Source organism: Tachypleus tridentatus, chromosome 5 (assembly GCF_004210375.1).
Source record: "Tachypleus tridentatus isolate NWPU-2018 chromosome 5, ASM421037v1, whole genome shotgun sequence".
Lineage (NCBI taxonomy): Eukaryota > Metazoa > Arthropoda > Merostomata > Xiphosura > Limulidae > Tachypleus > Tachypleus tridentatus.
This window is the reverse complement of record NC_134829.1, coordinates 42749971-42777175: the sequence shown is the minus strand read 5'-3', so window position 1 is coordinate 42777175 and position 27205 is coordinate 42749971. Positions and strand designations below refer to the sequence as shown.

At 32.5% G+C, this 27205-nt stretch overlaps 1 protein-coding gene across 1 annotated transcript in view; it reads left to right on the top strand.

The window, feature by feature from the left end:
- LOC143251013 (adenylate cyclase type 2-like) overlaps window positions 1–26972 on the top strand; it is a 37015-nt gene extending 10043 nt beyond the window's left edge. The window contains exon 3 of the mRNA XM_076502289.1: window positions 24201–26972. Within this exon, the coding sequence (XP_076358404.1) occupies window positions 24201–24353 (153 nt within the window). The 3' untranslated portion in view covers window positions 24354–26972. The remainder of the gene's footprint in view (window positions 1–24200) is intronic.
- Window positions 26973–27205: the final 233 nt, after the last annotated feature.

The window sequence follows — 27205 nt, the reverse complement described above, 5'->3', positions numbered from 1 at the left end:
CTACTTTACTTGAGAGTCAGTGTTTTGTAAACTAGTTCTACTTTACTTGAGAGTCAGTGTTTTGTAAACTAGTCTCTACTTTACTTGAGAGTCAGTGTTTTGTAAACTAGTTCTACTTTACTTGAGAGTCAGTGTTTTGTAAACTAGTTCTACTTTACTTGAGAGTCAGTGTTTTGTAAACTAGTTCTACTTTACTTGAGAGTCAGTGTTTTGTAAACTAGTTCTACTTTACTTGAGAGTCAGTGTTTTGGAAACTAGTTCTTCTTTACTTGAGAGTCAGTGTTTTGTAAACTAGTTCTACTTTACTTGAGAGTCAGTGTTTTGGAAACTAGTTCTACTTTACTTGAGAATCAGTGTTTTAAACTAGTTCTACTTTACTTGAGAGTCAGTGTTTTGGAAACTAGTTCTACTTTACTTGAGAGTCAGTGTTTTGGAAACTAGTTCTACTTTACTTGAGAGTCAGTGTTTTGGAAACTAGTTCTACTTTACTTGAGAGTCAGTGTTTTGGAAACTAGCTCTACTTTACTTGAGAGTCAGTGTTTTGTAAACTAGTTCTACTTTAATTGAGAGTCAGTATTTTGGAAACTAGTTCTTCTTTACTTGAGAGTCAGTGTTTTGGAAACTAGTTCTTCTTTACTTGAGAGTCAGTGTTTTGGAAACTAGCTCTACTTTACTTGAGAGTCAGTGTTAGTCAGTGTTTTGTAAACTAGTTCTACTTTACTTGAGAGTCAGTGTTTTGTAAACTAGTTCTACTTTACTTGAGAGTCAGTGTTTTGTAAACTAGTTCTACTTTACTTGAGAGTCAGTGTTTTGTAAACTAGTTCTTCTTTACTTGAGAGTCAGTGTTTTGTAAACTAGTTCTACTTTACTTGAGAGTCAGTGTTTTGTAAACTAGTTCTACTTTACTTGAGAGTCAGTGTTTTTAAACTAGTTCTACTTTACTTGAGAGTCAGTGTTTTGTAAACTAGTTCTACTTTACTTGAGAGTCAGTGTTTTGTAAACTAGTTCTACTTTACTTGAGAGTCAGTGTTTTGGAAACTAGTTCTACTTTACTTGAGAGTCAGTGTTTTGTAAACTAGTTCTACTTTACTTGAGAGTCAGTGTTTTGGAAACTAGTTCTACTTTACTTGAGAGTCAGTGTTTTGGAGACTAGTTCTTCTTTACTTGAGAGTCAGTGTTTTGTAAACTATTTCTACTTTACTTGAGAATCAGTGTTTGTAAACTAGTTCTACTTTACTTGAGAGTCAGTGTTTTGGAAACTAGTTCTACTTTACTTGAGAGTCAGTGTTTTGTAAACTAGTTCTACTTTACTTGAGAATCAGTGTTTTGGAAACTAATTCTACTTTACTTGAGAGTCAGTGTTTTGGAAACTAGTTCTACTTTACTTGAGAGTCAGTGTTTTGTAAACTAGTTCTACTTTACTTGAGAGTCAGTGTTTTGGAAACTAGTTCTACTTTACTTGAGAGTCAGTGTTTTGAAACTAGTTCTTCTTTACTTGAGAGTCAGTGTTTTGTAAACTAGTTCTACTTTACTTGAGAGTCAGTGTTTTGTAAACTAGTTCTACTTTACTTGAGAGTCAGTGTTTTGTAAACTAGTTCTACTTTACTTGAGAGTCAGTGTTTTGTAAACTAGTTCTACTTTACTTGAGAGTCAGTGTTTTGTAAACTAGTTCTACTTTACTTGAGAGTCAGTGTTTTGTAAACTAGTTCTACTTTACTTGAGAGTCAGTGTTTTGTAAACTAGTTCTACTTTACTTGAGAGTCAGTGTTTTGTAAACTAGTTCTACTTTACTTGAGAGTCAGTGTTTTGTAAACTAGTTCTACTTTACTTGAGAGTCAGTGTTTTGTAAACTAGTTCTACTTTACTTGAGAGTCAGTGTTTTGTAAACTAGTTCTACTTTACTTGAGAGTCTAAACTAGTTCTACTTTACTTGAGAGTCAGTGTTTTGTAAACTAGTTCTACTTTACTTGAGAGTCAGTGTTTTGGAAACTAGTTCTACTTTACTTGAGAGTCAGTGTTTTGGAAACTAGTTCTACTTTACTTGAGAGTCAGTGTTTTGTAAACTAGTTCTACTTTACTTGAGAGTCAGTGTTTTGTAAACTAGTTCTACTTTACTTGAGAGTCAGTGTTTTGTAAACTAGTTCTTCTTTACTTGAGAGTCAGTGTTTTGTAAACTAGTTCTACTTTACTTGAGAGTCAGTGTTTTGTAAACTAGTTCTACTTTACTTGAGAGTCAGTGTTCTTCTTTACTTTTGTTTTGTAAACTAGTTCTACTTTACTTGAGAGTCAGTGTTTTGTAAACTAGTTCTACTTTACTTGAGAGTCAGTGTTTTGTAAACTAGTTCTACTTTACTTGAGAGTCAGTGTTTTGTAAACTAGTTCTACTTTACTTGAGAGTCAGTGTTTTGGAAACTAAACTAGTTTTCTACTTTACTTGAGAGTCAGTGTTTTGTAAACTAGTTCTACTTTACTTGAGAGTCAGTGTTTTGTAAACTAGTTCTACTTTACTTGAGAGTCAGTGTTTTGGGAAACTAGTTCTACTTTACTTGAGAGTCAGTGTTTTGTAAACTAGTTCTACTTTACTTGAGAGTCAGTGTTTTGTAAACTAGTTCTACTTTACTTGAGAGTCAGTGTTTTGTAAACTAGTTCTACTTTACTTGAGAGTCAGTGTTTTGGAAACTAGTTCTACTTTACTTGAGAGTCAGTGTTTTGTAAACTAGTTCTACTTTACTTGAGAGTCAGTGTTTTGTAAACTAGTTCTACTTTACTTGAGAGTCAGTGTTTTGGAAACTAGTTCTACTTTACTTGAGAGTCAGTGTTTTGTAAACTAGTTCTACTTTACTTGAGAGTCAGTGTTTTGTAAACTAGTTCTTCTTTACTTGAGAGTCAGTGTTTTGTAAACTAGTTCTACTTTACTTGAGAGTCAGTGTTTTGGAAACTAGTTCTACTTTACTTGAGAGTCAGTGTTTTGTAAACTAGTTCTACTTTACTTGAGAGTCAGTGTTTTGGAAACTAGTTCTTCTTTACTTGAGAGTCAGTGTTTTGTAAACTAGTTCTACTTTACTTGAGAGTCAGTGTTTTGGAAACTAGTTCTACTTTTTTGGAAACTAGTACTACTTTACTTGAAACTAGTTCTACTTTTACTTGAGAGTCAGTGTTTTGGAAACTAGTTCTACTTTACTTGAGAGTCAGTGTTTTGGAAACTAGTTCTACTTTACTTGAGAGTCAGTGTTTTGGAGACTAAACTAGTGTTTTCTACTTTACTTGAGAGTCAGTGTTTTGTAAACTAGTTCTACTTTACTTGAGAGTCAGTGTTTTGTAAACTTTACTTGAGAGTCAGTGTTTTGTAAACTAGTTCTACTTTACTTGAGAGTCAGTGTTTTGTAAACTAGTTCTACTTTACTTGAGAGTCAGTGTTTTGGAAACTAGTTCTACTTTACTTGAGAGTCAGTGTTTTGGAGACTAGTTCTTCTTTACTTGAGAGTCAGTGTTTTGTAAACTAGTTCTACTTTACTTGAGAGTCAGTGTTTTGGAAACTAGTTCTACTTTACTTGAGAGTCAGTGTTTTGTAAACTAGTTCTACTTTACTTGAGAGTCAGTGTTTTGTAAACTAGTTCTACTTTACTTGAGAGTCAGTGTTTTGTAAACTAGTTCTACTTTACTTGAGAGTCAGTGTTTTGTAGACTAGTTCTACTTTACTTGAGAGTCAGTGTTTTGTAAACTAGTTCTACTTTACTTGAGAGTCAGTGTTTTGTAAACTAGTTCTACTTTACTTGAGAGTCAGTGTTTTGTAAACTAGTTCTACTTTACTTGAGAGTCAGTGTTTTGTAAACTAGTTCTACTTTACTTGAGAGTCAGTGTTTTGTAAACTAGTTCTACTTTACTTGAGAGTCAGTGTTTTGTAAACTAGTTCTACTTTACTTGAGAGTCAGTGTTTTGTAAACTAGTTCTACTTTACTTGAGAGTCAGTGTTTTGTAAACTAGTTCTACTTTACTTGAGAGTCAGTGTTTTGTAAACTAGTTCTACTTACTTGAGAGTCAGTGTTTTGTAAACTAGTTCTACTTTACTTGAGAGTCAGTGTTTTGTAAACTAGTTCTACTTTACTTGAGAGTCAGTGTTTTGGAAACTAGTTCTACTTTACTTGAGAGTCAGTGTTTTGTAAACTAGTTCCACTTTACTTGAGAGTCAGTGTTTTTGTAAACTAGTTCTACTTTACTTGAGAGTCAGTGTTTTGTAAACTAGTTCTACTTTACTTGAGAGTCAGTGTTTTGGAAACTAGTTCTACTTTACTTGAGAGTCAGTGTTTTGGAAACTAGTTCTACTTTACTTGAGAGTCAGTGTTTTGGAAACTAGTTCTACTTTACTTGAGAGTCAGTGTTTTGGAAACTAGTTCTTCTTTACTTGAGAGTCAGTGTTTTGTAAACTAGTTCTACTTTACTTGAGAGTCAGTGTTTTGTAAACTAGTTCTACTTTACTTGAGAGTCAGTGTTTTGTAAACTAGTTCTACTTTACTTGAGAGTCAGTGTTTTGTAAACTAGTTCTACTTTACTTGAGAGTCAGTGTTTTGTAAACTAGTTCTACTTTACTTGAGAGTCAGTGTTTTGTAAACTAGTTCTACTTTACTTGAGAGTCAGTGTTTTGTAAACTAGTTCTACTTTACTTGAGAGTCAGTGTTTTGTAAACTAGTTCTACTTTACTTTGAGAATCAGTGTTTTGTAAACTAATTCTACTTTACTTGAGAGTCAGTGTTTTGGAAACTAGTTCTTCAGTGTTTTTTACTTGAGAGTCAGTGTTTTGTAAACTAGTTCTACTTTACTTGAGAGTCAGTGTTTTGGAAACTAGTTCTACTTTACTTGAGAATCAGTGTTTTGTAAACTAGTTCTACTTTACTTGAGAGTCAGTGTTTTGGAAACTAGTTCTACTTTAGTTGAGAGTCAGTGTTTTGGAAACTAGTACTACTTTACTTGAGAATCAGTGTTTTGGAAACTAGTTCTACTTTACTTGAGAGTCAGTGTTTTGGAAACTAGCTCTTCTTTACTTGAGAGTCAGTGTTTTGGAAACTAGTTCTAATTTACTTGAGAGTCAGTGTTTTGGAAACTAATTCTACTTTACTTGAGAGTCAGTGTTTTGGAAACTAGCTCTTCTTTACTTGAGAGTCAGTGTTTTGTAAACTAGTTCTACTTTACTTGAGAGTCAGTGTTTTGTAAACTAGTCCTTCTTTACTTGAGAGTCAGTGTTTTGTAAACTAATTCTACTTTACTTGAGAGTCAGTGTTTTGTAAACTAGTTCTACTTTACTTGAGAGTCAGTGTTTTGTAAACTAATTCTACTTTACTTGAGAGTCAGTGTTTTGGAAACTAATTCCACTTTACTTGAGAGTCAGTGTTTTTTAAACTAGTTCTACTTTACTTGAGAGTCAGTGTTTTGTAAACTAGTTCTACTTTAATTGAGAGTCAGTATTTTGGAAACTAGTTCTACTTTACTTGAGAGTCAGTGTTTTGGAGACTAGTTCTTCCTTACTTGAGAGTCAGTGTTTTGTAAACTAGTTCTACTTTACTTGAGAGTCAGTGTTTTGGAGACTAGTTCTACTTTACTTGAGAGTCAGTGTTTTGGAAACTAGCTCTTCTTTACTTGAGAGTCAGTGTTTTGGAAACTAGTTCTAATTTACTTGAGAGTCAGTGTTTTGGAAACTAATTCTACTTTACTTGAGAGTCAGTGTTTTGGAAACTAGCTCTTCTTTACTTGAGAGTCAGTGTTTTGGAGACTAGTTCTTCTTTACTTGAGAGTCAGTGTTTTGTAAACTAGTTCTACTTTACTTGAGAGTCAGTGTTTTGGAGACTAGTTCTTCTTTACTTGAGAGTCAGTGTTTTGTAAACTAGTTCTACTTTACTTGAGAGTCAGTGTTTTGGAAACTAATTCTACTTTACTTGAGAGTCAGTGTTTTGGAAACTAATTCCACTTTACTTGAGAGTCAGTGTTTTTTAAACTAGTTCTACTTTACTTGAGAGTCAGTGTTTTGTAAACTAGTTCTACTTTAATTGAGCATCAGTATTTTGGAAACTAGTTCTACTTTACTTGAGAGTCAGTGTTTTGGAGACTAGTTCTTCTTTACTTGAGAGTCAGTGTTTTGTAAACTAGTTCTACTTTACTTGAGAGTCAGTGTTTTGGAGACTAGTTCTTCTTTACTTCTGAGTCAGTGTTTTGGAGACTAGTTCTTCTTTACTTGAGAGTCAGTGTTTTGTAAACTAGTTCTACTTTACTTGAGAATCAGTGTTTTGTAAACTAGTTCTACTTTACTTGAGAGTCAGTGTTTTGTAAACTAGTTCTACTTTACTTGAGAGTCAGTGTTTTGTAAACTAGTTCTACTTTAATTGAGAGTCAGTATTTTGGAAACTAGTTCTACTTTACTTGAGAGTCAGTGTTTTGGAGACTAGTTCTTCTTTACTTGAGAGTCAGTGTTTTGTAAACTAGTTCTACTTTACTTGAGAGTCAGTGTTTTGGAGACTAGTTCTTCTTTACTTGAGAGTCAGTGTTTTGGAGACTAGTTCTTCTTTACTTGAGAGTCAGTGTTTTGTAAACTAGTTCTACTTTACTTGAGAATCAGTGTTTTGTAAACTAGTTCTACTTTACTTGAGAGTCAGTGTTTTGTAAACTAGTTCTACTTTACTTGAGAGTCAGTGTTTTGTAAACTAGTTCTACTTTACTTGAGAGTCAGTGTTTTGTAAACTAGTTCTACTTTACTTAATAGTCAGTGTTTTGTAAACTAGTTCTACTTTACTTGAGAGTCAGTGTTTTGTAAACTAGTTCTACTTTACTTGAGAATCAATGTTTTGGAAACTAATTCTACTTTACTTGAGAGACAGTGTTTTGGAGACTAGTTCTTCTTTACTTGAGAGTCAGTGTTTTGTAAACTAGTTCTACTTTACTTGAGAGTCAGTGTTTTGGAAACTAGTTCTACTTTACTTGAGAATCAGTGTTTTGTAAACTAGTTCTACTTTACTTGAGAGTCAGTGTTTTGGAAACTAGTTCTACTTTACTTGAGAGTCAGTGTTTTGGAAACTAGTACTACTTTACTTGAGAATCAGTGTTTTGGAAACTAGTTCTACTTTACTTGAGAGTCAGTGTTTTGGAAACTAGCTCTTCTTTACTTGAGAGTCAGTGTTTTGGAAACTAGTTCTAATTTACTTGAGAGTCAGTGTTTTGGAAACTAATTCTACTTTACTTGAGAGTCAGTGTTTTGGAAACTAGCTCTTCTTTCCTTGAGAGTCAGTGTTTTGTAAACTAGTTCTACTTTACTTGAGAGTCAGTGTTTTGTAAACTAGTCCTACTTTACTTGAGAGTCAGTGTTTTGTAAACTAGTTCTACTTTACTTGAGAGTCAGTGTTTTGTAAACTAGTTCTACTTTACTTGAGAGTCAGTGTTTTGTAAACTAGTTCTACTTTACTTGAGAGTCAGTGTTTTGGAGACTAGTTCTTCTTTACTTGAGAGTCAGTGTTTTGTAAACTAGTTCTACTTTACTTGAGAGTCAGTGTTTTGTAAACTAGTTCTACTTTACTTGAGAGTCAGTGTTTTGTAAACTAGTTCTACTTTACTTGAGAGTCAGTGTTTTGTAAACTAGTTCTACTTTACTTGAGAGTCAGTGTTTTGTAAACTAGTTCTACTTTACTTGAGAGTCAGTGTTTTGGAAACTAGTTCTACTTTACTTGAGAGTCAGTGTTTTGTAAACTAGTTCTACTTTACTTGAGAGTCAGTGTTTTGTAAACTAGTTCTACTTTACTTGAGAGTCAGTGTTTTGTAAACTAATTCTACTTTACTTGAGAGTCAGTGTTTTGTAAACTAGTTCTACTTTACTTGAGAGTCAGTGTTTTGTAAACTAGTTCTACTTTACTTGAGAGTCAGTGTTTTGTAAACTAGTTCTACTTTACTTGAGAGTCAGTGTTTTGTAAACTAGTTCTACTTTACTTGAGAGTCAGTGTTTTGTAAACTAGTTCTACTTTACTTGAGAATCAGTGTTTTGTAAACTAGTTCTACTTTACTTGAGAGTCAGTGTTTTGGAAACTAGTTCTTCTTTACTTGAGAGTCAGTGTTTTGGAAACTAGTTCTACTTTACTTGAGAGTCAGTGTTTTGGAAACTAGTTCTACTTTACTTGAGAGTCAGTGTTTTGGAAACTAGTTCTACTTTACTTGAGAGTCAGTGTTTTGGAAACTAGCTCTTCTTTACTTGAGAGTCAGTGTTTTGGAAACTAGTTCTACTTTACTTGAGAGTCAGTGTTTTGGAAACTAATTCTACTTTACTTGAGAGTCAGTGTTTTGGAAACTAGCTCTTCTTTACTTGAGAGTCAGTGTTTTGTAAACTAGTTCTACTTTACTTGAGAGTCAGTGTTTTGTAAACTAGTTCTTCTTTACTTGAGAGTCAGTGTTTTGTAAACTAGTTCTACTTTACTTGAGAGTCAGTGTTTTGTAAACTAGTTCTACTTTACTTGAGAGTCAGTGTTTTGTAAACTAATTCTACTTTACTTGAGAGTCAGTGTTTTGGAACTTGACTAAACTAGTTCTACTTTACTTGAGAGTCAGTGTTTTGTAAACTAGTTCTACTTTACTTGAGAGTCAGTGTTTTGTAAACTAGTTCTACTTTACTTGAGAATGTTTTGTCTAGTTCTTCCTTACTTGAGAGACAGTGTTTTGTAAACTAGTTCTACTTTACTTGAGAGTCAGTGTTTTGTAAACTAATTCTACTTTACTTGAGAATCAATGTTTTGTAAACTAGTTCTACTTTACTTGAGAGTCAATGTTTTGTAAACTAGTTCTACTTTACTTGAGAGTCAGTGTTTTGGAAACTAGCTCTTCTTTACTTGAGAGTCAGTGTTTTGGAAACTAGTACTTGAGAGTCAGTGTTTTGGAAACTAGTTCTTACTTGAGAGTCAGTGTTTTGGAAACTAGTTCTACTTTACTTGAGAGTCAGTGTTTTGGAAACTAGTTCTTCTTTACTTGAGAGTCAGTGTTTTGTAAACTAGTTCTACTTTACTTGAGAGTCAGTGTTTTGTAAACTAGTTCTACTTTACTTGAGAGTCAGTGTTTTGGAGACTAGTTCTTACTTTACTTGAGAGTCAGTGTTTTGTAAACTAGTTCTACTTTACTTGAGAGTCAGTGTTTTGGAAACTAGTTCTACTTTACTTGAGAGTCAGTGTTTTGTAAACTAGTTCTACTTTACTTGAGAGTCAGTGTTTTGTAAACTAGTTCTACTTTACTTGAGAGTCAGTGTTTTGTAAACTAGTTCTACTTTTTTGTGTTTTGTAAACTAGTTCTACTTTACTTGAGAGTCAGTGTTTTGGAAACTAGTTCTACTTTACTTGAGAGTCAGTGTTTTGTAAACTAGTTCTACTTTACTTGAGAGTCAGTGTTTTGGAGACTAGTTCTTCTTTACTTGAGAGTCAGTGTTTTGGAAACTAGTTCTCACTCTTTACTTGAGAGTCAGTGCGTTTGGAGACTAGTTCTTCTTTACTTGAGAGTCAGTGTTTTGTAGACTAGTTCTACTTTACTTGAGAGTCAGTGTTTTGTAAACTAGTTCTACTTTACTTGAGAGTCAGTGTTTTGTAAACTAGTTCTACTTTACTTGAGAGTCAGTGTTTTGTAAACTAGTTCAGTGTTTTGTAAACTAGTTCTACTTTACTTGAGAGTCAGTGTTTTGGTAAACTAGTTCTACTTTACTTGAGAGTCAGTGTTTTGTAAACTAGTTCTACTTTACTTGAGAGTCAGTGTTTTGTAAACTAGTTCTTTACTTTACTTGAGAGTCAGTGTTTTGTAAACTAGTTCTACTTTACTTGAGAGTCAGTGTTTTGTAAACTAGTTCTACTTTAGTGTTTTGTAAACTAGTTCTACTTTCTGAGAGTCAGTGTTTTGTAAACTAGTCTCTACTCTTTACTTGAGAGTCAGTGTTTTGTAAACTAGTTCTACTTTACTTGAGAGTCAGTGTTTTGTAAACTAGTTCTACTTTACTTGAGAGTCAGTGTTTTGTAAACTAGTTCTACTTTACTTGAGAGTCAGTGTTTTGTAAACTAGTTCTACTTTACTTGAGAGTCAGTGTTTTGTAAACTAGTTCTACTTTACTTGAGAGTCAGTGTTTTGGAAACTAGTTCTACTTTACTTGAGAGTCAGTGTTTTGTAAACTAGTTCTACTTTACTTGAGAGTCAGTGTTTTGGAAACTAGTTCTTCTTTACTTGAGAGTCAGTGTTTTGGAAACTAGTTCTTCTTTACTTGAGAGTCAGTGTTTTGTAAACTAGTTCTACTTTACTTGAGAATCAGTGTTTTGTAAACTAGTTCTACTTTCTTGAGAGTCAGTGTTTTGTAAACTAGTTCTCTTTACTTGAGAGTCAGTGTTTTGTAAACTAGTTCTACTTTACTTGAGAGTCAGTGTTTTGTAAACTAGTTCTACTTTACTTGAGAGTCAGTGTTTTGTAAACTAGTTCTACTTTACTTGAGAGTCAGTGTTTTGTAAACTAGTTCTACTTTACTTGAGAGTCAGTGTTTTGTAAACTAATTCTACTTTACTTGAGAGTCAGTGTTTTGGAGACTAGTTCTTCTTTACTTGAGAGTCAGTGTTTTGTAAACTAGTTCTTCTTTACTTGAGAGTCAGTGTTTTGGAAACTAGTTCTACTTACTTGAGAGTCAGTGTTTTGGAAACTAGTTCTACTTTACTTGAGAGTCAGTGTTTTGTAAACTAGTTCTACTTTACTTGAGAGTCAGTGTTTTGGAAACTAGTTCTACTTTACTTGAGAGTCAGTGTTTTGGAAACTAGTACTACTTTACTTGAGAATCAGTGTTTTGTAAACTAGTTCTACTTTACTTGAGAGTCAGTGTTTTGGAAACTAGTTCTTCTTTACTTGAGAGTCAGTGTTTTGGAAACTAGTTCTACTTTACTTGAGAGTCAGTGTTTTGGAAACTAGTTCTAACTTGAGAGTCAGTGTTTTGGAAACTAGCTCTTTACTTGAGAGTCAGTGTTTTGTAAACTAGTTCTACTTTACTTGAGAGTCAGTGTTTTGTAAACTAGTCCTTCTTTACTTGAGAGTCAGTGTTTTGTAAACTAATTCTACTTTACTTGAGAGTCAGTGTTTTGTAAACTAGTTCTACTTTACTTGAGAGTCAGTGTTTTGTAAACTAATTCTACTTTACTTGAGAGTCAGTGTTTTGGAAACTAATTCTACTTTACTTGAGAGTCAGTGTTTTGTAAACTAGTTCTACTTTACTTGAGAGTCAGTGTTTTGTAAACTAGTTCTACTTTACTTGAGAGTCAGTGTTTTGGAAACTAGTTCTACTTTACTTGAGAGTCAGTGTTTTTGAAACTAGTTCTACTTTACTTGAGAGTCAGTGTTTTGTAAACTAGTTCTACTTACTTGAGAGTCAGTGTTTTGGAAACTAGTTCTACTTTACTTGAGAGTCAGTGTTTTGGAAACTAGTTCTTCTTTACTTGAGAGTCAGTGTTTTGTAAACTAGTTCTACTTTACTTGAGAGTCAGTGTTTTGGAAACTAGTTCTACTTTACTTGAGAGTCAGTGTTTTGGAAACTAGCTCTTCTTTACTTGAGAGTCAGTGTTTTGTAAACTAGTTCTACTTTACTTGAGAGTCAGTGTTTTGTAAACTAGTTCTACTTTACTTGAGAGTCAGTGTTTTGTAAACTAGTTCTACTTTACTTGAGAGTCAGTGTTTTGTAAACTAGTTCTACTTTACTTGAGAGTCAGTGTTTTGTAAACTAGTTCTACTTTACTTGAGAGTCAGTGTTTTGTAAACTAGTTCTACTTTACTTGAGAGTCAGTGTTTTTAAACTAGTTCTACTTTACTTGAGAGTCAGTGTTTTGTAAACTAGTTCTACTTTACTTGAGAGTCAGTGTTTTGAAACTAGTTCTACTTTACTTGAGAGTCAGTGTTTTGGAAACTAGTTCTACTTTACTTGAGAGTCAGTGTTTTGGAAACTAGTTCTACTTTACTTGAGAGTCAGTGTTTTGGAGACTAGTTCTTCTTTACTTGAGAGTCAGTGTTTTGGAAACTAGTTCTACTTTACTTGAGAGTCAGTGTTTTGGAAACTAGTTCTTCTTTACTTGAGAGTCAGTGTTTTGTAAACTAGTTCTACTTTACTTGAGAGTCAGTGTTTTGTAAACTAGTTCTACTTTACTTGAGAGTCAGTGTTTTGTAAACTAGTTCTACTTTACTTGAGAGTCAGTGTTTTGTAAACTAGTTCTACTTTACTTGAGAGTCAGTGTTTTGTAAACTAGTTCTACTTTACTTGAGAGTCAGTGTTTTGTAAACTAGTTCTTCTTTACTTGAGAGTCAGTGTTTTGTAAACTAGTTCTACTTTACTTGAGAGTCAGTGTTTTGTAAACTAGTTCTACTTTACTTGAGAGTCAGTGTTTGTAAACTAGTTCTACTTTACTTGAGTCAGTGTTTTGTAAACTAGTTCTACTTTACTTGAGAGTCAGTGTTTTGTAAACTAGTTCTACTTTACTTGAGAGTCAGTGTTTTGTAAACTAGTTCTACTTTACTTGAGAGTCAGTGTTTTGTAAACTAGTTCTACTTACTTGAGAGTCAGTGTTTTGAAACTAGTTCTACTTACTTGAGAGTCAAGTGTTTTGTAAACTAGTTCTACTTTACTTGAGAGTCAGTGTTTTGTAAACTAGTTCTACTTTACTTGAGAGTCAGTGTTTTGTAAACTAGTTCTACTTTACTTGAGAGTCAGTGTTTTGTAAACTAGTTCTACTTTACTTGAGAGTCAGTGTTTTGTAAACTAGTTCTACTTTACTTGAGAGTCAGTGTTTTGTAAACTAGTTCTAACTTGAGAGTCAGTGTTTTTAAACTCTACTTTACTTGAGAGTCAGTGTTTTGTAAACTAGTTCTACTTTACTTGAGAGTCAGTGTTTTGTAAACTAGTTCTACTTTACTTGAGAGTCAGTGTTTTGTAAACTAGTTCTACTTTACTTGAGAGTCAGTGTTTTGTAAACTAGTTCTACTTTACTTGAGAGTCAGTGTTTTGTAAACTAGTTCTACTTTACTTGAGAGTCAGTGTTTTGTAAACTAGTTCTACTTTACTTGAGAGTCAGTGTTTTGTAAACTAGTTCTTCTTTACTTGAGAGTCAGTGTTTTGTAAACTAGTTCTACTTTACTTGAGAGTCAGTGTTTTGGAAACTAGTTCTACTTTACTTGAGAGTCAGTGTTTTGGAAACTAGTTCTACTTTACTTGAGAGTCAGTGTTTTGGAAACTAGTTCTACTTTACTTGAGAGTCAGTGTTTTGGAAACTAGTTCTTCTTTACTTGAGAGTCAGTGTTTTGGAAACTAGTTCTAACTTTACTTGAGAGTCAGTGTTTTGTAAACTAATTCTACTTTACTTGAGAGTCAGTGTTTTGTAAACTAGTTCTACTTTACTTGAGAGTCAGTGTTTTGTAAACTAGTTCTACTTTACTTGAGAGTCAGTGTTTTGTAAACTAGTTCTACTTTACTTGAGAGTCAGTGTTTTGTAAACTAGTTCTACTTTACTTGAGAGTCAGTGTTTTGTAAACTAGTTCTACTTTACTTGAGAGTCAGTGTTTTGTAAACTAGTTCTACTTTACTTGAGAGTCAGTGTTTTGTAAACTAGTTCTACTTTACTTGAGAGTCAGTGTTTTGTAAACTAGTTCTACTTTACTTGAGAGTCAGTGTTTTGTAAACTAGTTCTACTTTACTTGAGAGTCAGTGTTTTGTAAACTAGTTCTACTTTACTTGAGAGTCAGTGTTTTGTAAACTAGTTCTACTTTACTTGAGAGTCAGTGTTTTGTAAACTAGTTCTACTTTACTTGAGAGTCAGTGTTTTGTAAACTAGTTCTACTTTACTTGAGAGTCAGTGTTTTGTAAACTAGTTCTACTTTACTTGAGAGTCAGTGTTTTGTAAACTAGTTCTACTTTACTTGAGAGTCAGTGTTTTGTAAACTAGTTCTACTTTACTTGAGAGTCAGTGTTTTGTAAACTAGTTCTACTTTACTTGAGAGTCAGTGTTTTGTAAACTAGTTCTACTTTACTTGAGAGTCAGTGTTTTGTAAACTAGTTCTACTTTACTTGAGAGTCAGTGTTTTGTAAACTAGTTCTTCTTTACTTGAGAGTCAGTGTTTTGTAAACTAGTTCTACTTTACTTGAGAGTCAGTGTTTTGTAAACTAGTTCTACTTTACTTGAGAGTCAGTGTTTTGTAAACTAGTTCTACTTTACTTGAGAGTCAGTGTTTTGTAAACTAGTTCTACTTTACTTGAGAGTCAGTGTTTTGTAAACTAGTTCTACTTTACTTGAGAGTCAGTGTTTTGTAAACTAGTTCTACTTTACTTGAGAGTCAGTGTTTTGTAAACTAGTTCTAAACTAGTGTTTTGTAAACTAGTTCTACTTTACTTGAGAGTCAGTGTTTTGTAAACTAGTTCTACTTTTTGAGAGTCAGTGTTTTGTAAACTAGTTCTACTTTACTTGAGAGTCAGTGTTTTGTAAACTAGTTCTACTTTACTTGAGAGTCAGTGTTTTGTAAACTAGTTCTACTTTACTTGAGAGTCAGTGTTTTGTAAACTAGTTCTACTTTACTTGAGAGTCAGTGTTTTGTAAACTAGTTCTACTTTACTTGAGAGTCAGTGTTTTGTAAACTAGTTCTACTTTACTTGAGAGTCAGTGTTTTGTAAACTAACTTTACTCAGTGTTTTGTAAACTAGTTCTACTTTACTTGAGAGTCAGTGTTTTGTAAACTAGTTCTACTTTACTTGAGAGTCAGTGTTTTGTAAACTAGTTCTACTTTACTTGAGAGTCAGTGTTTTGTAAACTAGTTCTACTTTACTTGAGAGTCAGTGTTTTGTAAACTAGTTCTACTTTACTTGAGAGTCAGTGTTTTGTAAACTAGTTCTACTTTACTTGAGAGTCAGTGTTTTGTAAACTAGTTCTACTTTACTTGAGAGTCAGTGTTTTGTAAACTAGTTCTACTTTACTTGAGAGTCAGTGTTTTGTAAACTAGTTCTACTTTACTTGAGAGTCAGTGTTTTGTAAACTAGTTCTACTTTACTTGAGAGTCAGTGTTTTGTAAACTAGTTCTACTTTACTTGAGAGTCAGTGTTTTGTAAACTAGTTCTACTTTACTTGAGAGTCAGTGTTTTGTAAACTAGTTCTACTTTACTTGAGAGTCAGTGTTTTGTAAACTAGTTCTACTTTACTTGAGAGTCAGTGTTTTGTAAACTAGTTCTACTTTACTTGAGAGTCAGTGTTTTGTAAACTAGTTCTACTTTACTTGAGAGTCAGTGTTTTGTAAACTAGTTCTACTTTACTTGAGAGTCAGTGTTTTGTAAACTAGTTCTACTTTACTTGAGAGTCAGTGTTTTGTAAACTAGTTCTACTTTACTTGAGAGTCAGTGTTTTGTAAACTAGTTCTACTTTACTTGAGAGTCAGTGTTTTGTAAACTAGTTCTACTTTACTTGAGAGTCAGTGTTTTGTAAACTAGTTCTACTTTACTTGAGAGTCAGTGTTTTGTAAACTAGTTCTACTTTACTTGAGAGTCAGTGTTTTGTAAACTAGTTCTACTTTACTTGAGAGTCAGTGTTTTGTAAACTAGTTCTACTTTACTTGAGAGTCAGTGTTTTGTAAACTAGTTCTACTTTACTTGAGAGTCAGTGTTTTGTAAACTAGTTCTACTTTACTTGAGAGTCAGTGTTTTGTAAACTAGTTCTACTTTACTTGAGAGTCAGTGTTTTGTAAACTAGTTCTACTTTACTTGAGAGTCAGTGTTTTGTAAACTAGTTCTACTTTACTTGAGAGTCAGTGTTTTGTAAACTAGTTCTACTTTACTTGAGAGTCAGTGTTTTGTAAACTAGTTCTACTTTACTTGAGAGTCAGTGTTTTGTAAACTAGTTCTACTTTACTTGAGAGTCAGTGTTTTGTAAACTAGTTCTACTTTACTTGAGAGTCAGTGTTTTGTAAACTAGTTCTACTTTACTTGAGAGACAGTGTTTTGTAAACTAGTTCTACTTTACTTGAGAGTCAGTGTTTTGTAAACTAGTTCTACTTTACTTGAGAGTCAGTGTTTTGTAAACTAGTTCTACTTTACTTGAGAGTCAGTGTTTTGTAAACTAGTTCTACTTTACTTGAGAGTCAGTGTTTTGTAAACTAGTTCTACTTTACTTGAGAGTCAGTGTTTTGTAAACTAGTTCTACTTTACTTGAGAGTCAGTGTTTTGTAAACTAGTTCTACTTTACTTGAGAGTCAGTGTTTTGTAAACTAGTTCTACTTTACTTGAGAGTCAGTGTTTTGTAAACTAGTTCTACTTTACTTGAGAGTCAGTGTTTTGTAAACTAGTTCTACTTTACTTGAGAGTCAGTGTTTTGTAAACTAGTTCTACTTTACTTGAGAGTCAGTGTTTTGTAAACTAGTTCTACTTTACTTGAGAGTCAGTGTTTTGTAAACTAGTTCTACTTTACTTGAGAGTCAGTGTTTTGTAAACTAGTTCTACTTTACTTGAGAGTCAGTGTTTTGTAAACTAGTTCTACTTTACTTGAGAGTCAGTGTTTTGTAAACTAGTTCTACTTTACTTGAGAATCAGTGTTTTGTAAACTAGTTCTACTTTACTTGAGAGTCAGTGTTTTGTAAACTAGTTCTACTTTACTTGAGAGTCAGTGTTTTGTAAACTAGTTCTACTTTACTTGAGAGTCAGTGTTTTGTAAACTAGTTCTACTTTACTTGAGAGTCAGTGTTTTGTAAACTAGTTCTACTTTACTTGAGAGTCAGTGTTTTGTAAACTAGTTCTACTTTACTTGAGAGTCAGTGTTTTGTAAACTAGTTCTACTTTACTTGAGAGTCAGTGTTTTGTAAACTAGTTCTACTTTACTTGAGAGTCAGTGTTTTGTAAACTAGTTCTACTTTACTCAGTGTTTTGTAAACTAGTTCTACTTTACTTGAGAGTCAGTGTTTTGTAAACTAGTTCTACTTTACTTGAGAGTCAGTGTTTTGTAAACTAGTTCTACTTTACTTGAGAGTCAGTGTTTTGTAAACTAGTTCTACTTTACTTGAGAGTCAGTGTTTTGTAAACTAGTTCTACTTTACTTGAGAGTCAGTGTTTTGTAAACTAGTTCTACTTTACTTGAGAGTCAGTGTTTTGTAAACTAGTTCTACTTTACTTGAGAGTCAGTGTTTTGTAAACTAGTTCTACTTTACTTGAGAGTCAGTGTTTTGTAAACTAGTTCTACTTTACTTGAGAGTCAGTGTTTTGTAAACTAGTTCTACTTTACTTGAGAGTCAGTGTTTTGGAAACTAGTTCTACTTTACTTGAGAGTCAGTGTTTTGTAAACTAGTTCTACTTTACTTGAGAGTCAGTGTTTTGTAAACTAGTTCTACTTTACTTGAGAGTCAGTGTTTTGGAAACTAGTTCTACTTTACTTGAGAGTCAGTGTTTTGGAAACTAGTTCTACTTTACTTGAGAGTCAGTGTTTTGTAAACTAGTTCTACTTTACTTGAGAGTCAGTGTTTTGTTCTACTTTACTTGAGAGTCAGTGTTTTGTAAACTAGTTCTACTTTACTTGAGAGTCAGTGTTTTGTAAACTAGTTCTACTTTACTTGAGAGTCAGTGTTTTGTAAACTAGTTCTACTTTACTTGAGAGTCAGTGTTTTGTAAACTAGTTCTACTTTACTTGAGAGTCAGTGTTTTGTAAACTAGTTCTACTTTACTTGAGAGTCAGTGTTTTGTAAACTAGTTCTACTTTACTTGAGAGTCAGTGTTTTGTAAACTAGTTCTACTTTACTTGAGAGTCAGTGTTTTGTAAACTAGTTCTACTTTACTTGAGAGTCAGTGTTTTGTAAACTAGTTCTACTTTACTTGAGAGTCAGTGTTTTGTAAACTAGTTCTACTTTACTTGAGAGTCAGTGTTTTGTAAACTAGTTCTACTTTACTTGAGAGTCAGTGTTTTGGAAACTAGTTCTACTTTACTTGAGAGTCAGTGTTTTGGAAACTAGTTCTACTTTACTTGAGAGTCAGTGTTTTGTAAACTAGTTCTACTTTACTTGAGAGTCAGTGTTTTGTAAACTAGTTCTACTTTACTTGAGAGTCAGTGTTTTAAACTAAACTAGTTCTAAACTTTACTTGAGAGTCAGTGTTTTGGAAACTAGTTCTACTTTACTTGAGAGTCAGTGTTTTGGAAACTAGTTCTACTTTACTTGAGAGTCAGTGTTTTGTAAACTAGTTCTACTTTACTTGAGAGTCAGTGTTTTGTAAACTAGTTCTACTTTACTTGAGAGTCAGTGTTTTGTAAACTAGTTCTACTTTACTTGAGAGTCAGTGTTTTGTAAACTAGTTCTACTTTACTTGAGAGTCAGTGTTTTGTAAACTAGTTCTACTTTACTTGAGAGTCAGTGTTTTGTAAACTAGTTCTACTTTACTTGAGAGTCAGTGTTTTGTAAACTAGTTCTACTTTACTTGAGAGTCAGTGTTTTGTAAACTAGTTCTACTTTACTTGAGAGTCAGTGTTTTGTAAACTAGTTCTACTTTACTTGAGAGTCAGTGTTTTGTAAACTAGTTCTACTTTACTTGAGAGTCAGTGTTTTGTAAACTAGTTCTACTTTACTTGAGAGTCAGTGTTTTTAAACTAGTTCTACTTTACTTGAAGTCAGTGTTTTGTAAACTAGTTCTACTTTACTTGAGAGTCAGTGTTTTGGAAACTAGTTCTACTTTACTTGAGAGTCAGTGTTTTGTAAACTAGTTCTACTTTACTTGAGAGTCAGTGTTTTGTAAACTAGTTCTACTTTACTTGAGAGTCAGTGTTTTGTAAACTAGTTCTACTTTACTTGAGAGTCAGTGTTTTGTAAACTAGTTCTACTTTACTTGAGAGTCAGTGTTTTGTAAACTAGTTCTACTTTACTTAATAGTCAGTGTTTTGTAAACTAGTTCTACTTTACTTGAGAGTCAGTGTTTTGTAAACTAGTTCTACTTTACTTGAGAGTCAGTGTTTTGTAAACTAGTTCTACTTTACTTGAGAGTCAGTGTTTTGTAAACTAGTTCTACTTTACTTGAGAGTCAGTGTTTTGTAAACTAGTTCTACTTTACTTGAGAGTCAGTGTTTTGTAAACTAGTTCTACTTTACTTGAGAGTCAGTGTTTTGGAAACTAGTTCTACTTTACTTGAGAGTCAGTGTTTTGGAAACTAGTTCTACTTTACTTGAGAGTCAGTGTTTTGTAAACTAGTTCTACTTTACTTGAGAGTCAGTGTTTTGGAAACTAATTCTACTTTACTTGAGAGTCAGTGTTTTGGAAACTAGTTCTACTTTACTTGAGAGTCAGTGTTTTGGAAACTAGTTCTACTTTACTTGAGAGTCAGTGTTTTGGAAACTAGTTCTACTTTACTTGAGAGTCAGTGTTTTGTAAACTAGTTCTACTTTACTTGAGAGTCAGTGTTTTGTAAACTAGTTCTACTTTACTTGAGAGTCAGTGTTTTGTAAACTAGTTCTACTTTACTTGAGAGTCAGTGTTTTGTAAACTAGTTCTACTTTACTTGAGAGTCAGTGTTTTGTAAACTAGTTCTACTTTACTTGAGAGTCAGTGTTTTGTAAACTAGTTCTACTTTACTTGAGAGTCAGTGTTTTGTAAACTAGTTCTACTTTACTTGAGAGTCAGTGTTTTGTAAACTAGTTCTACTTTACTTGAGAGTCAGTGTTTTGTAAACTAGTTCTACTTTACTTGAGAGTCAGTGTTTTGTAAACTAGTTCTACTTTACTTGAGAGTCAGTGTTTTGTAAACTAGTTCTACTTTACTTGAGAGTCAGTGTTTTGTAAACTAGTTCTACTTTACTTGAGAGTCAGTGTTTTGTAAACTAGTTCTACTTTACTTGAGAGTCAGTGTTTTGTAAACTAGTTCTACTTTACTTGAGAGTCAGTGTTTTGTAAACTAGTTCTACTTTACTTGAGAGTCAGTGTTTTGTAAACTAGTTCTACTTTACTTGAGAGTCAGTGTTTTGTAAACTAGTTCTACTTTACTTGAGAGTCAGTGTTTTGTAAACTAGTTCTACTTTACTTGAGAGTCAGTGTTTTGTAAACTAGTTCTACTTTACTTGAGAGTCAGTGTTTTGTAAACTAGTTCTACTTTACTTGAGAGTCAGTGTTTTGTAAACTAGTTCTACTTTACTTGAGAGTCAGTGTTTTGTAAACTAGTTCTACTTTACTTGAGAGTCAGTGTTTTGTAAACTAGTTCTACTTTACTTGAGAGTCAGTGTTTTGTAAACTAGTTCTACTTTACTTGAGAGTCAGTGTTTTGTAAACTAGTTCTACTTTACTTGAGAGTCAGTGTTTTGTAAACTAGTTCTACTTTACTTGAGAGTCAGTGTTTTGTAAACTAGTTCTACTTTACTTGAGAGTCAGTGTTTTGTAAACTAGTTCTACTTTACTTGAGAGTCAGTGTTTTGTAAACTAGTTCTACTTTACTTGAGAGTCAGTGTTTTGTAAACTAGTTCTACTTTACTTGAGAGTCAGTGTTTTGTAAACTAGTTCTACTTTACTTGAGAGTCAGTGTTTTGTAAACTAGTTCTACTTTACTTGAGAGTCAGTGTTTTGTAAACTAGTTCTACTTTACTTGAGAGTCAGTGTTTTGTAAACTAGTTCTACTTTACTTGAGAGTCAGTGTTTTGTAAACTAGTTCTACTTTACTTGAGAGTCAGTGTTTTGTAAACTAGTTCTACTTTACTTGAGAGTCAGTGTTTTGTAAACTAGTTCTACTTTACTTGAGAGTCAGTGTTTTGTAAACTAGTTCTACTTTACTTGAGAGTCAGTGTTTTGTAAACTAGTTCTACTTTACTTGAGAGTCAGTGTTTTGTAAACTAGTTCTACTTTACTTGAGAGTCAGTGTTTTGTAAACTAGTTCTACTTTACTTGAGAGTCAGTGTTTTGTAAACTAGTTCTACTTTACTTGAGAGTCAGTGTTTTGTAAACTAGTTCTACTTTACTTGAGAGTCAGTGTTTTGTAAACTAGTTCTACTTTACTTGAGAGTCAGTGTTTTGTAAACTAGTTCTACTTTACTTGAGAGTCAGTGTTTTGTAAACTAGTTCTACTTTACTTGAGAATCAGTGTTTTGTAAACTAGTTCTACTTTACTTGAGAGTCAGTGTTTTGTAAACTAGTTCTACTTTACTTGAGAGTCAGTGTTTTGTAAACTAGTTCTACTTTACTTGAGAGTCAGTGTTTTGTAAACTAGTTCTACTTTACTTGAGAGTCAGTGTTTTGTAAACTAGTTCTACTTTACTTGAGAATCAGTGTTTTGTAAACTAGTTCTACTTTACTTGAGAGTCAGTGTTTTGTAAACTAGTTCTACTTTACTTGAGAGTCAGTGTTTTGTAAACTAGTTCTACTTTACTTGAGAGTCAGTGTTTTGTAAACTAGTTCTACTTTACTTGAGAGTCAGTGTTTTGTAAACTAGTTCTACTTTACTTGAGAGTCAGTGTTTTGTAAACTAGTTCTACTTTACTTGAGAGTCAGTGTTTTGTAAACTAGTTCTACTTTACTTGAGAGTCAGTGTTTTGTAAACTAGTTCTACTTTACTTGAGAATCAGTGTTTTGTAAACTAGTTCTACTTTACTTGAGAGTCAGTGTTTTGTAAACTAGTTCTACTTTACTTGAGAGAGTCAGTGTTTTGTAAACTAGTTCTACTTTACTTGAGAGTCAGTGTTTTGTAAACTAGTTCTACTTTACTTGAGAGTCAGTGTTTTGTAAACTAGTTCTACTTTACTTGAGAGTCAGTGTTTTGTAAACTAGTTCTACTTTACTTGAGAATCAGTGTTTTGTAAACTAGTTCTACTTTACTTGAGAATCAGTGTTTTGTAAACTAGTTCTACTTTACTTGAGAGTCAGTGTTTTGTAAACTAGTTCTACTTTACTTGAGAGTCAGTGTTTTGTAAACTAGTTCTACTTTACTTGAGAGTCAGTGTTTTGTAAACTAGTTCTACTTTACTTGAGAGTCAGTGTTTTGTAAACTAGTTCTACTTTACTTGAGAGTCAGTGTTTTGTAAACTAGTTCTACTTTACTTGAGAGTCAGTGTTTTGTAAACTAGTTCTACTTTACTTGAGAGTCAGTGTTTTGTAAACTAGTTCTACTTTACTTGAGAGTCAGTGTTTTGTAAACTAGTTCTACTTTACTTGAGAGTCAGTGTTTTGTAAACTAGTTCTACTTTACTTGAGAGTCAGTGTTTTGTAAACTAGTTCTACTTTACTTGAGAGTCAGTGTTTTGTAAACTAGTTCTACTTTACTTGAGAGTCAGTGTTTTGTAAACTAGTTCTACTTTACTTGAGAGTCAGTGTTTTGTAAACTAGTTCTACTTTACTTGAGAGTCAGTGTTTTGTAAACTAGTTCTACTTTACTTGAGAGTCAGTGTTTTGTAAACTAGTTCTACTTTACTTGAGAGTCAGTGTTTTGTAAACTAGTTCTACTTTACTTGAGAGTCAGTGTTTTGTAAACTAGTTCTACTTTACTTGAGAGTCAGTGTTTTGTAAACTAGTTCTACTTTACTTGAGAGTCAGTGTTTTGTAAACTAGTTCTACTTTACTTGAGAGTCAGTGTTTTGTAAACTAGTTCTACTTTACTTGAGAGTCAGTGTTTTGTAAACTAGTTCTACTTTACTTGAGAGTCAGTGTTTTGTAAACTAGTTCTACTTTACTTGAGAGTCAGTGTTTTGTAAACTAGTTCTACTTTACTTGAGAGTCAGTGTTTTGTAAACTAGTTCTACTTTACTTGAGAGTCAGTGTTTTGTAAACTAGTTCTACTTTACTTGAGAGTCAGTGTTTTGTAAACTAGTTCTACTTTACTTGAGAGTCAGTGTTTTGTAAACTAGTTCTACTTTACTTGAGAGTCAGTGTTTTGTAAACTAGTTCTACTTTACTTGAGAGTCAGTGTTTTGTAAACTAGTTCTACTTTACTTGAGAATCAGTGTTTTGTAAACTAGTTCTACTTTACTTGAGAGTTAGTGTTTTGTAAACTAGTTCTACTTTACTTGAGAGTCAGTGTTTTGTAAACTAGTTCTACTTTACTTGAGAGTCAGTGTTTTGTAAACTAGTTCTACTTTACTTGAGAGTCAGTGTTTTGTAAACTAGTTCCACTTTACTTGAGAATCAGTGTTTTGTAAACTAGTTCTACTTTACTTGAGAGTCAGTGTTTTGTAAACTAGTTCTACTTTACTTGAGAATCAGTGTTTTGTAAACTAGTTCTACTTTACTTGAGAGTCAGTGTTTTGTAAACTAGTTCCACTTTACTTGAGAATCAGTGTTTTGTAAACTAGTTCTACTTTACTTGAGAGTCAGTGTTTTGTAAACTAGTTCTACTTTACTTGAGAATCAGTGTTTTGTAAACTAGTTCTACTTTACTTGAGAATCAGTGTTTTGTAAACTAGTTCTACTTTACTTGAGAGTCAGTGTTTTGTAAACTAGTTCTACTTTACTTGAGAGTCAGTGTTTTGTAAACTAGTTCTACTTTACTTGAGAGTCAGTGTTTTGTAAACTAGTTCCACTTTACTTGAGAGTCAGTGTTTTGTAAACTAGTTCTACTTTACTTGAGAGTCAGTGTTTTGTAAACTAGTTCTAGTTCACTTGAGAGTCAGCGATTTTCTAAATATAATTTTTTCTACTTTGTATTTAATAAATGTGTCCTATACTATGACGATCATTTTTAATTTTGAAAATCAATCTTGAAGTAATTATTATAATTATATATTATATTATAATTATTATGAACTTAATTTACGGCCTGAGTTTAATGTTATTGGGTTTTGGTGTTTTTTTTAACCCCTTTAGTCTATGACCAAATATTAGTAATTATCTTGCTTTCTTGAAAATCTGACTTATCGTGTTTCTACTGATACTATAATACTTTAGAAGGATTGTTCAGTGATCATATTTCTATGGTTACCACGACACAGAAGAAAAGTCGTTTCGATATTTTATAACTACAAATTATTCTCCTTTCCTTTAACTTGTATTTTACTAATATGAAATGTAAAAAAATGAAAGTAACATATTTCCTTTTACCTGAGACAGAATTGAAACACTTCAATATTAATTAATATTTATATTCACATTTATTTTAACAAGCTTTCCAAACACATCAGTTCTACAAAATGATACTAAATAAGAATGAACGAATATTACAACAATCATCAAGTGTTCGACATTAAGAAATGTTATTTTTATTTGCCGTTTCAGGTTACTGAAGAAACGGCTCGAATTCTCTTGGATTGTGGCTATGAATGCGAGTGTCGAGGTCTGGTCAAAGTGAAAGGAAAAGGAAACCTCACCACGTACCTCGTGAAAACCCAGTTTGATAAGTTTGACGAAGACATTCCTTCTCGGCTCTGATAAATTTTAGAAATAAAACCGAATTTTACTGTGCGAAAGGAAGCAGATAAAGGACAGGCTAACTAAACATGGAATTTCAACAATTTACTAGAAAATTAAATGCCATTTTGGGGGATTTGCAGATGGAGTTCACAAGGCATAGTGTAGGGGAAGCAATACAAAGTTGTGTAATGGATTGATTTCTCTTTCAAGAGTTCCGATAGTAAGAAAAAAAAGTATTAATATTCCGCTGTGTAAAAACTTAATAAGATACCTTTCAAACTGTACAGCAGAAGGTCCGAGACTGAAAATCGTTATTTCGTCTGACAAGAGGCGGTAAGAAGAAAACAGAACGCGTTTGTAATAGAATTCTGTCAAAACAAATTACACGTGATGAGCTCTAGGTTACCATCATCTCACCAGAGGGCTTAAACGCTTTGATTTAGGCACTTTTGACGTGGCAGATGTTGTGAAAATTCTCGGAAATTAACTTCAACTTTGACTCGATAGAGCGTAAGTCTTAAAAATAAATATATTCCCCCCCAAACGAAGACAGTTATAAAAATATTAGATTTTTTTTTTCTTTTCCAACACGTTTTCGATGACAGCTTTTAAATTGAAATTGAGGTAAAATATCGTGTCTGGTTAACTTAAATAATAACTTTGACGCATTGCTGTCTGTAATAGCTTTAGTCATCTGTTGGTTTAAACTTTTCGGCACTTGTACGTAGGGAGAATGACACATGCTTAATGTCGTAAGTCTAATAAGTCATTGTAATAGTTCCTTATCTAAGATTTTACGCGATTAATAGTAGTAATTATTAATGTAAGTTTTGGTATCGTCTTATTATCTGTAAGTGTTCTGCAAGTCAATCAATCTTTGTCTGGTTTTACTATTCCACAGTATGTATACATATATACTTTACTTATTCACGATATATATATATATATATGTATATAGACGTAACTGCTAAGAAATCTTTCTTTATGCTAACTAAAATTGAGAGATTGAATCATAAGTATATTTGTGTGTATATGTGGTTGATCTGTACCAGAAATACATTTGTTATTTATAACAACATATCTTACAAAAACCTATTATGTGACTATCAATAAACCTGAATGAATGAGGATACCCATCTTTAAAGCAAAGCATGTATGAAGCGATAAGAAAAGTTTAATTAACATTTCTTACAATAGTTTTGACTAAGCTACATCAAACAACCAGATAATGTATCTGTTTATTGAAACACTTTTGATTGCTTGTTGTTGAACATGAACATCCACCAAAACGTGGTTTTTAGCCCTCGGACTTAGTGCTCAGCTACCAGAAGGTTATTGGGATACACCAAACAAGTTATACAAAATTCCAGATCCACATTGTGGTGTACTGAGTTGATCATATAAATAAGTGTCATATAACATGACACTTAACAGTTTGATTTACCGAGGTAAAGATAGTTAATATATAGCATAGTCTGATGTGGTTTCGGTCAAGAACATTACAGTATGGTGATTTGTGCTTATTCATCATACGTAATTCTAAATAACAATTAATTATTTAACATGTAAAACCATCAAACTATTTAAATTTCAAACTAATTAATCACACGGATAGCGATCACCCTCTGGTGGTACACTAGCTATTCTTAAGAAGTGTAAGTTAAATTAACAGTATGTATTTAATAAAATATGCGTATTTTTAACGGTAATAATGAAGCTGATAAAATACTTTTAACATGAATGACTAGCAAACAAATAATTAAAATACAATCTTTACCCGATGTAGTTAAAACATTTTTAAAACCGGCAATGATCTCTTTAAAAGACAAAAAAAACACCAACAACACCTATGGCACAATGCTACTATATCATCTACAGAAAGAACATACAAAACCAAGAAGTTGAATATTTATACATTTGTTACAAGTCACGAAGTATCACGTTTTATCACGTTATTTTATAACTTGCTAGTCAATCTTTACGAGAAGACATGCCATACACAAAAACAATAATTTATTGACTTTTTATCTGTTGATATCAAACTTGCTTTTCTAAATTGTATTGTTTCTAACGATTCCCAAATATTTTAGCGCTCATACTGTGAGGTTAATAGTTTCATTCCCAAATATTTTAGCACCATACTGTGAGGTTAATAGTTTCATTCCCAAATATTTTAGCACTCATTCTGTGAGGTTAATAGTTTCATTCCCAAATATTTTAGCGCTCATACTGTGAGGTTAATAGTTTCATTCCCAAATATTTTAGCACCCATACTGTGAGGTTAATAGTTTCATTCCCAAATATTTTAGCGCTCATACTGTGAGGTTAATAGTTTCATTCCCAAATATTTTAGCACTCATACTGTGAGGTTAATAGTTTCATTCTCAAATATTTTAGCACTCATACTGTGAGGTTAATAGTTTCATTCACTAGAATTGTGTAATGTTGCTTGTACATGTTCTGCATATGGTTGAATTCTCAATTTTATTTTTTTCTTAGGTAATCTTGTTGTTGTAACCTCTATTTCAATTTTCTCTTAGTTCGAATAATACAATTATATTCCCTGTTGTAAATCCCTTATTTTTTAGTTAAATAAATCTTTCATGTGTTTCAAACTTTATATAATCATGTTTATAGATTTAAAAATAAGATGAAATTTTTGTTTCTCAAGAATATCAAATAATTGACCTGGTAATATAAGGTAAGATTAAGACTACTTTTTCTAGTTTTATCATAACATACGTTAACATAGGACAAGTCTAATTAGTAACTCGTGATTACTAAAATTTTCTTGTTAAATGTATACGTATCTGTAAATATATGTATCAAACCTAGCATGACAAATTCGTTTTGATAAACTGATGTTTTTC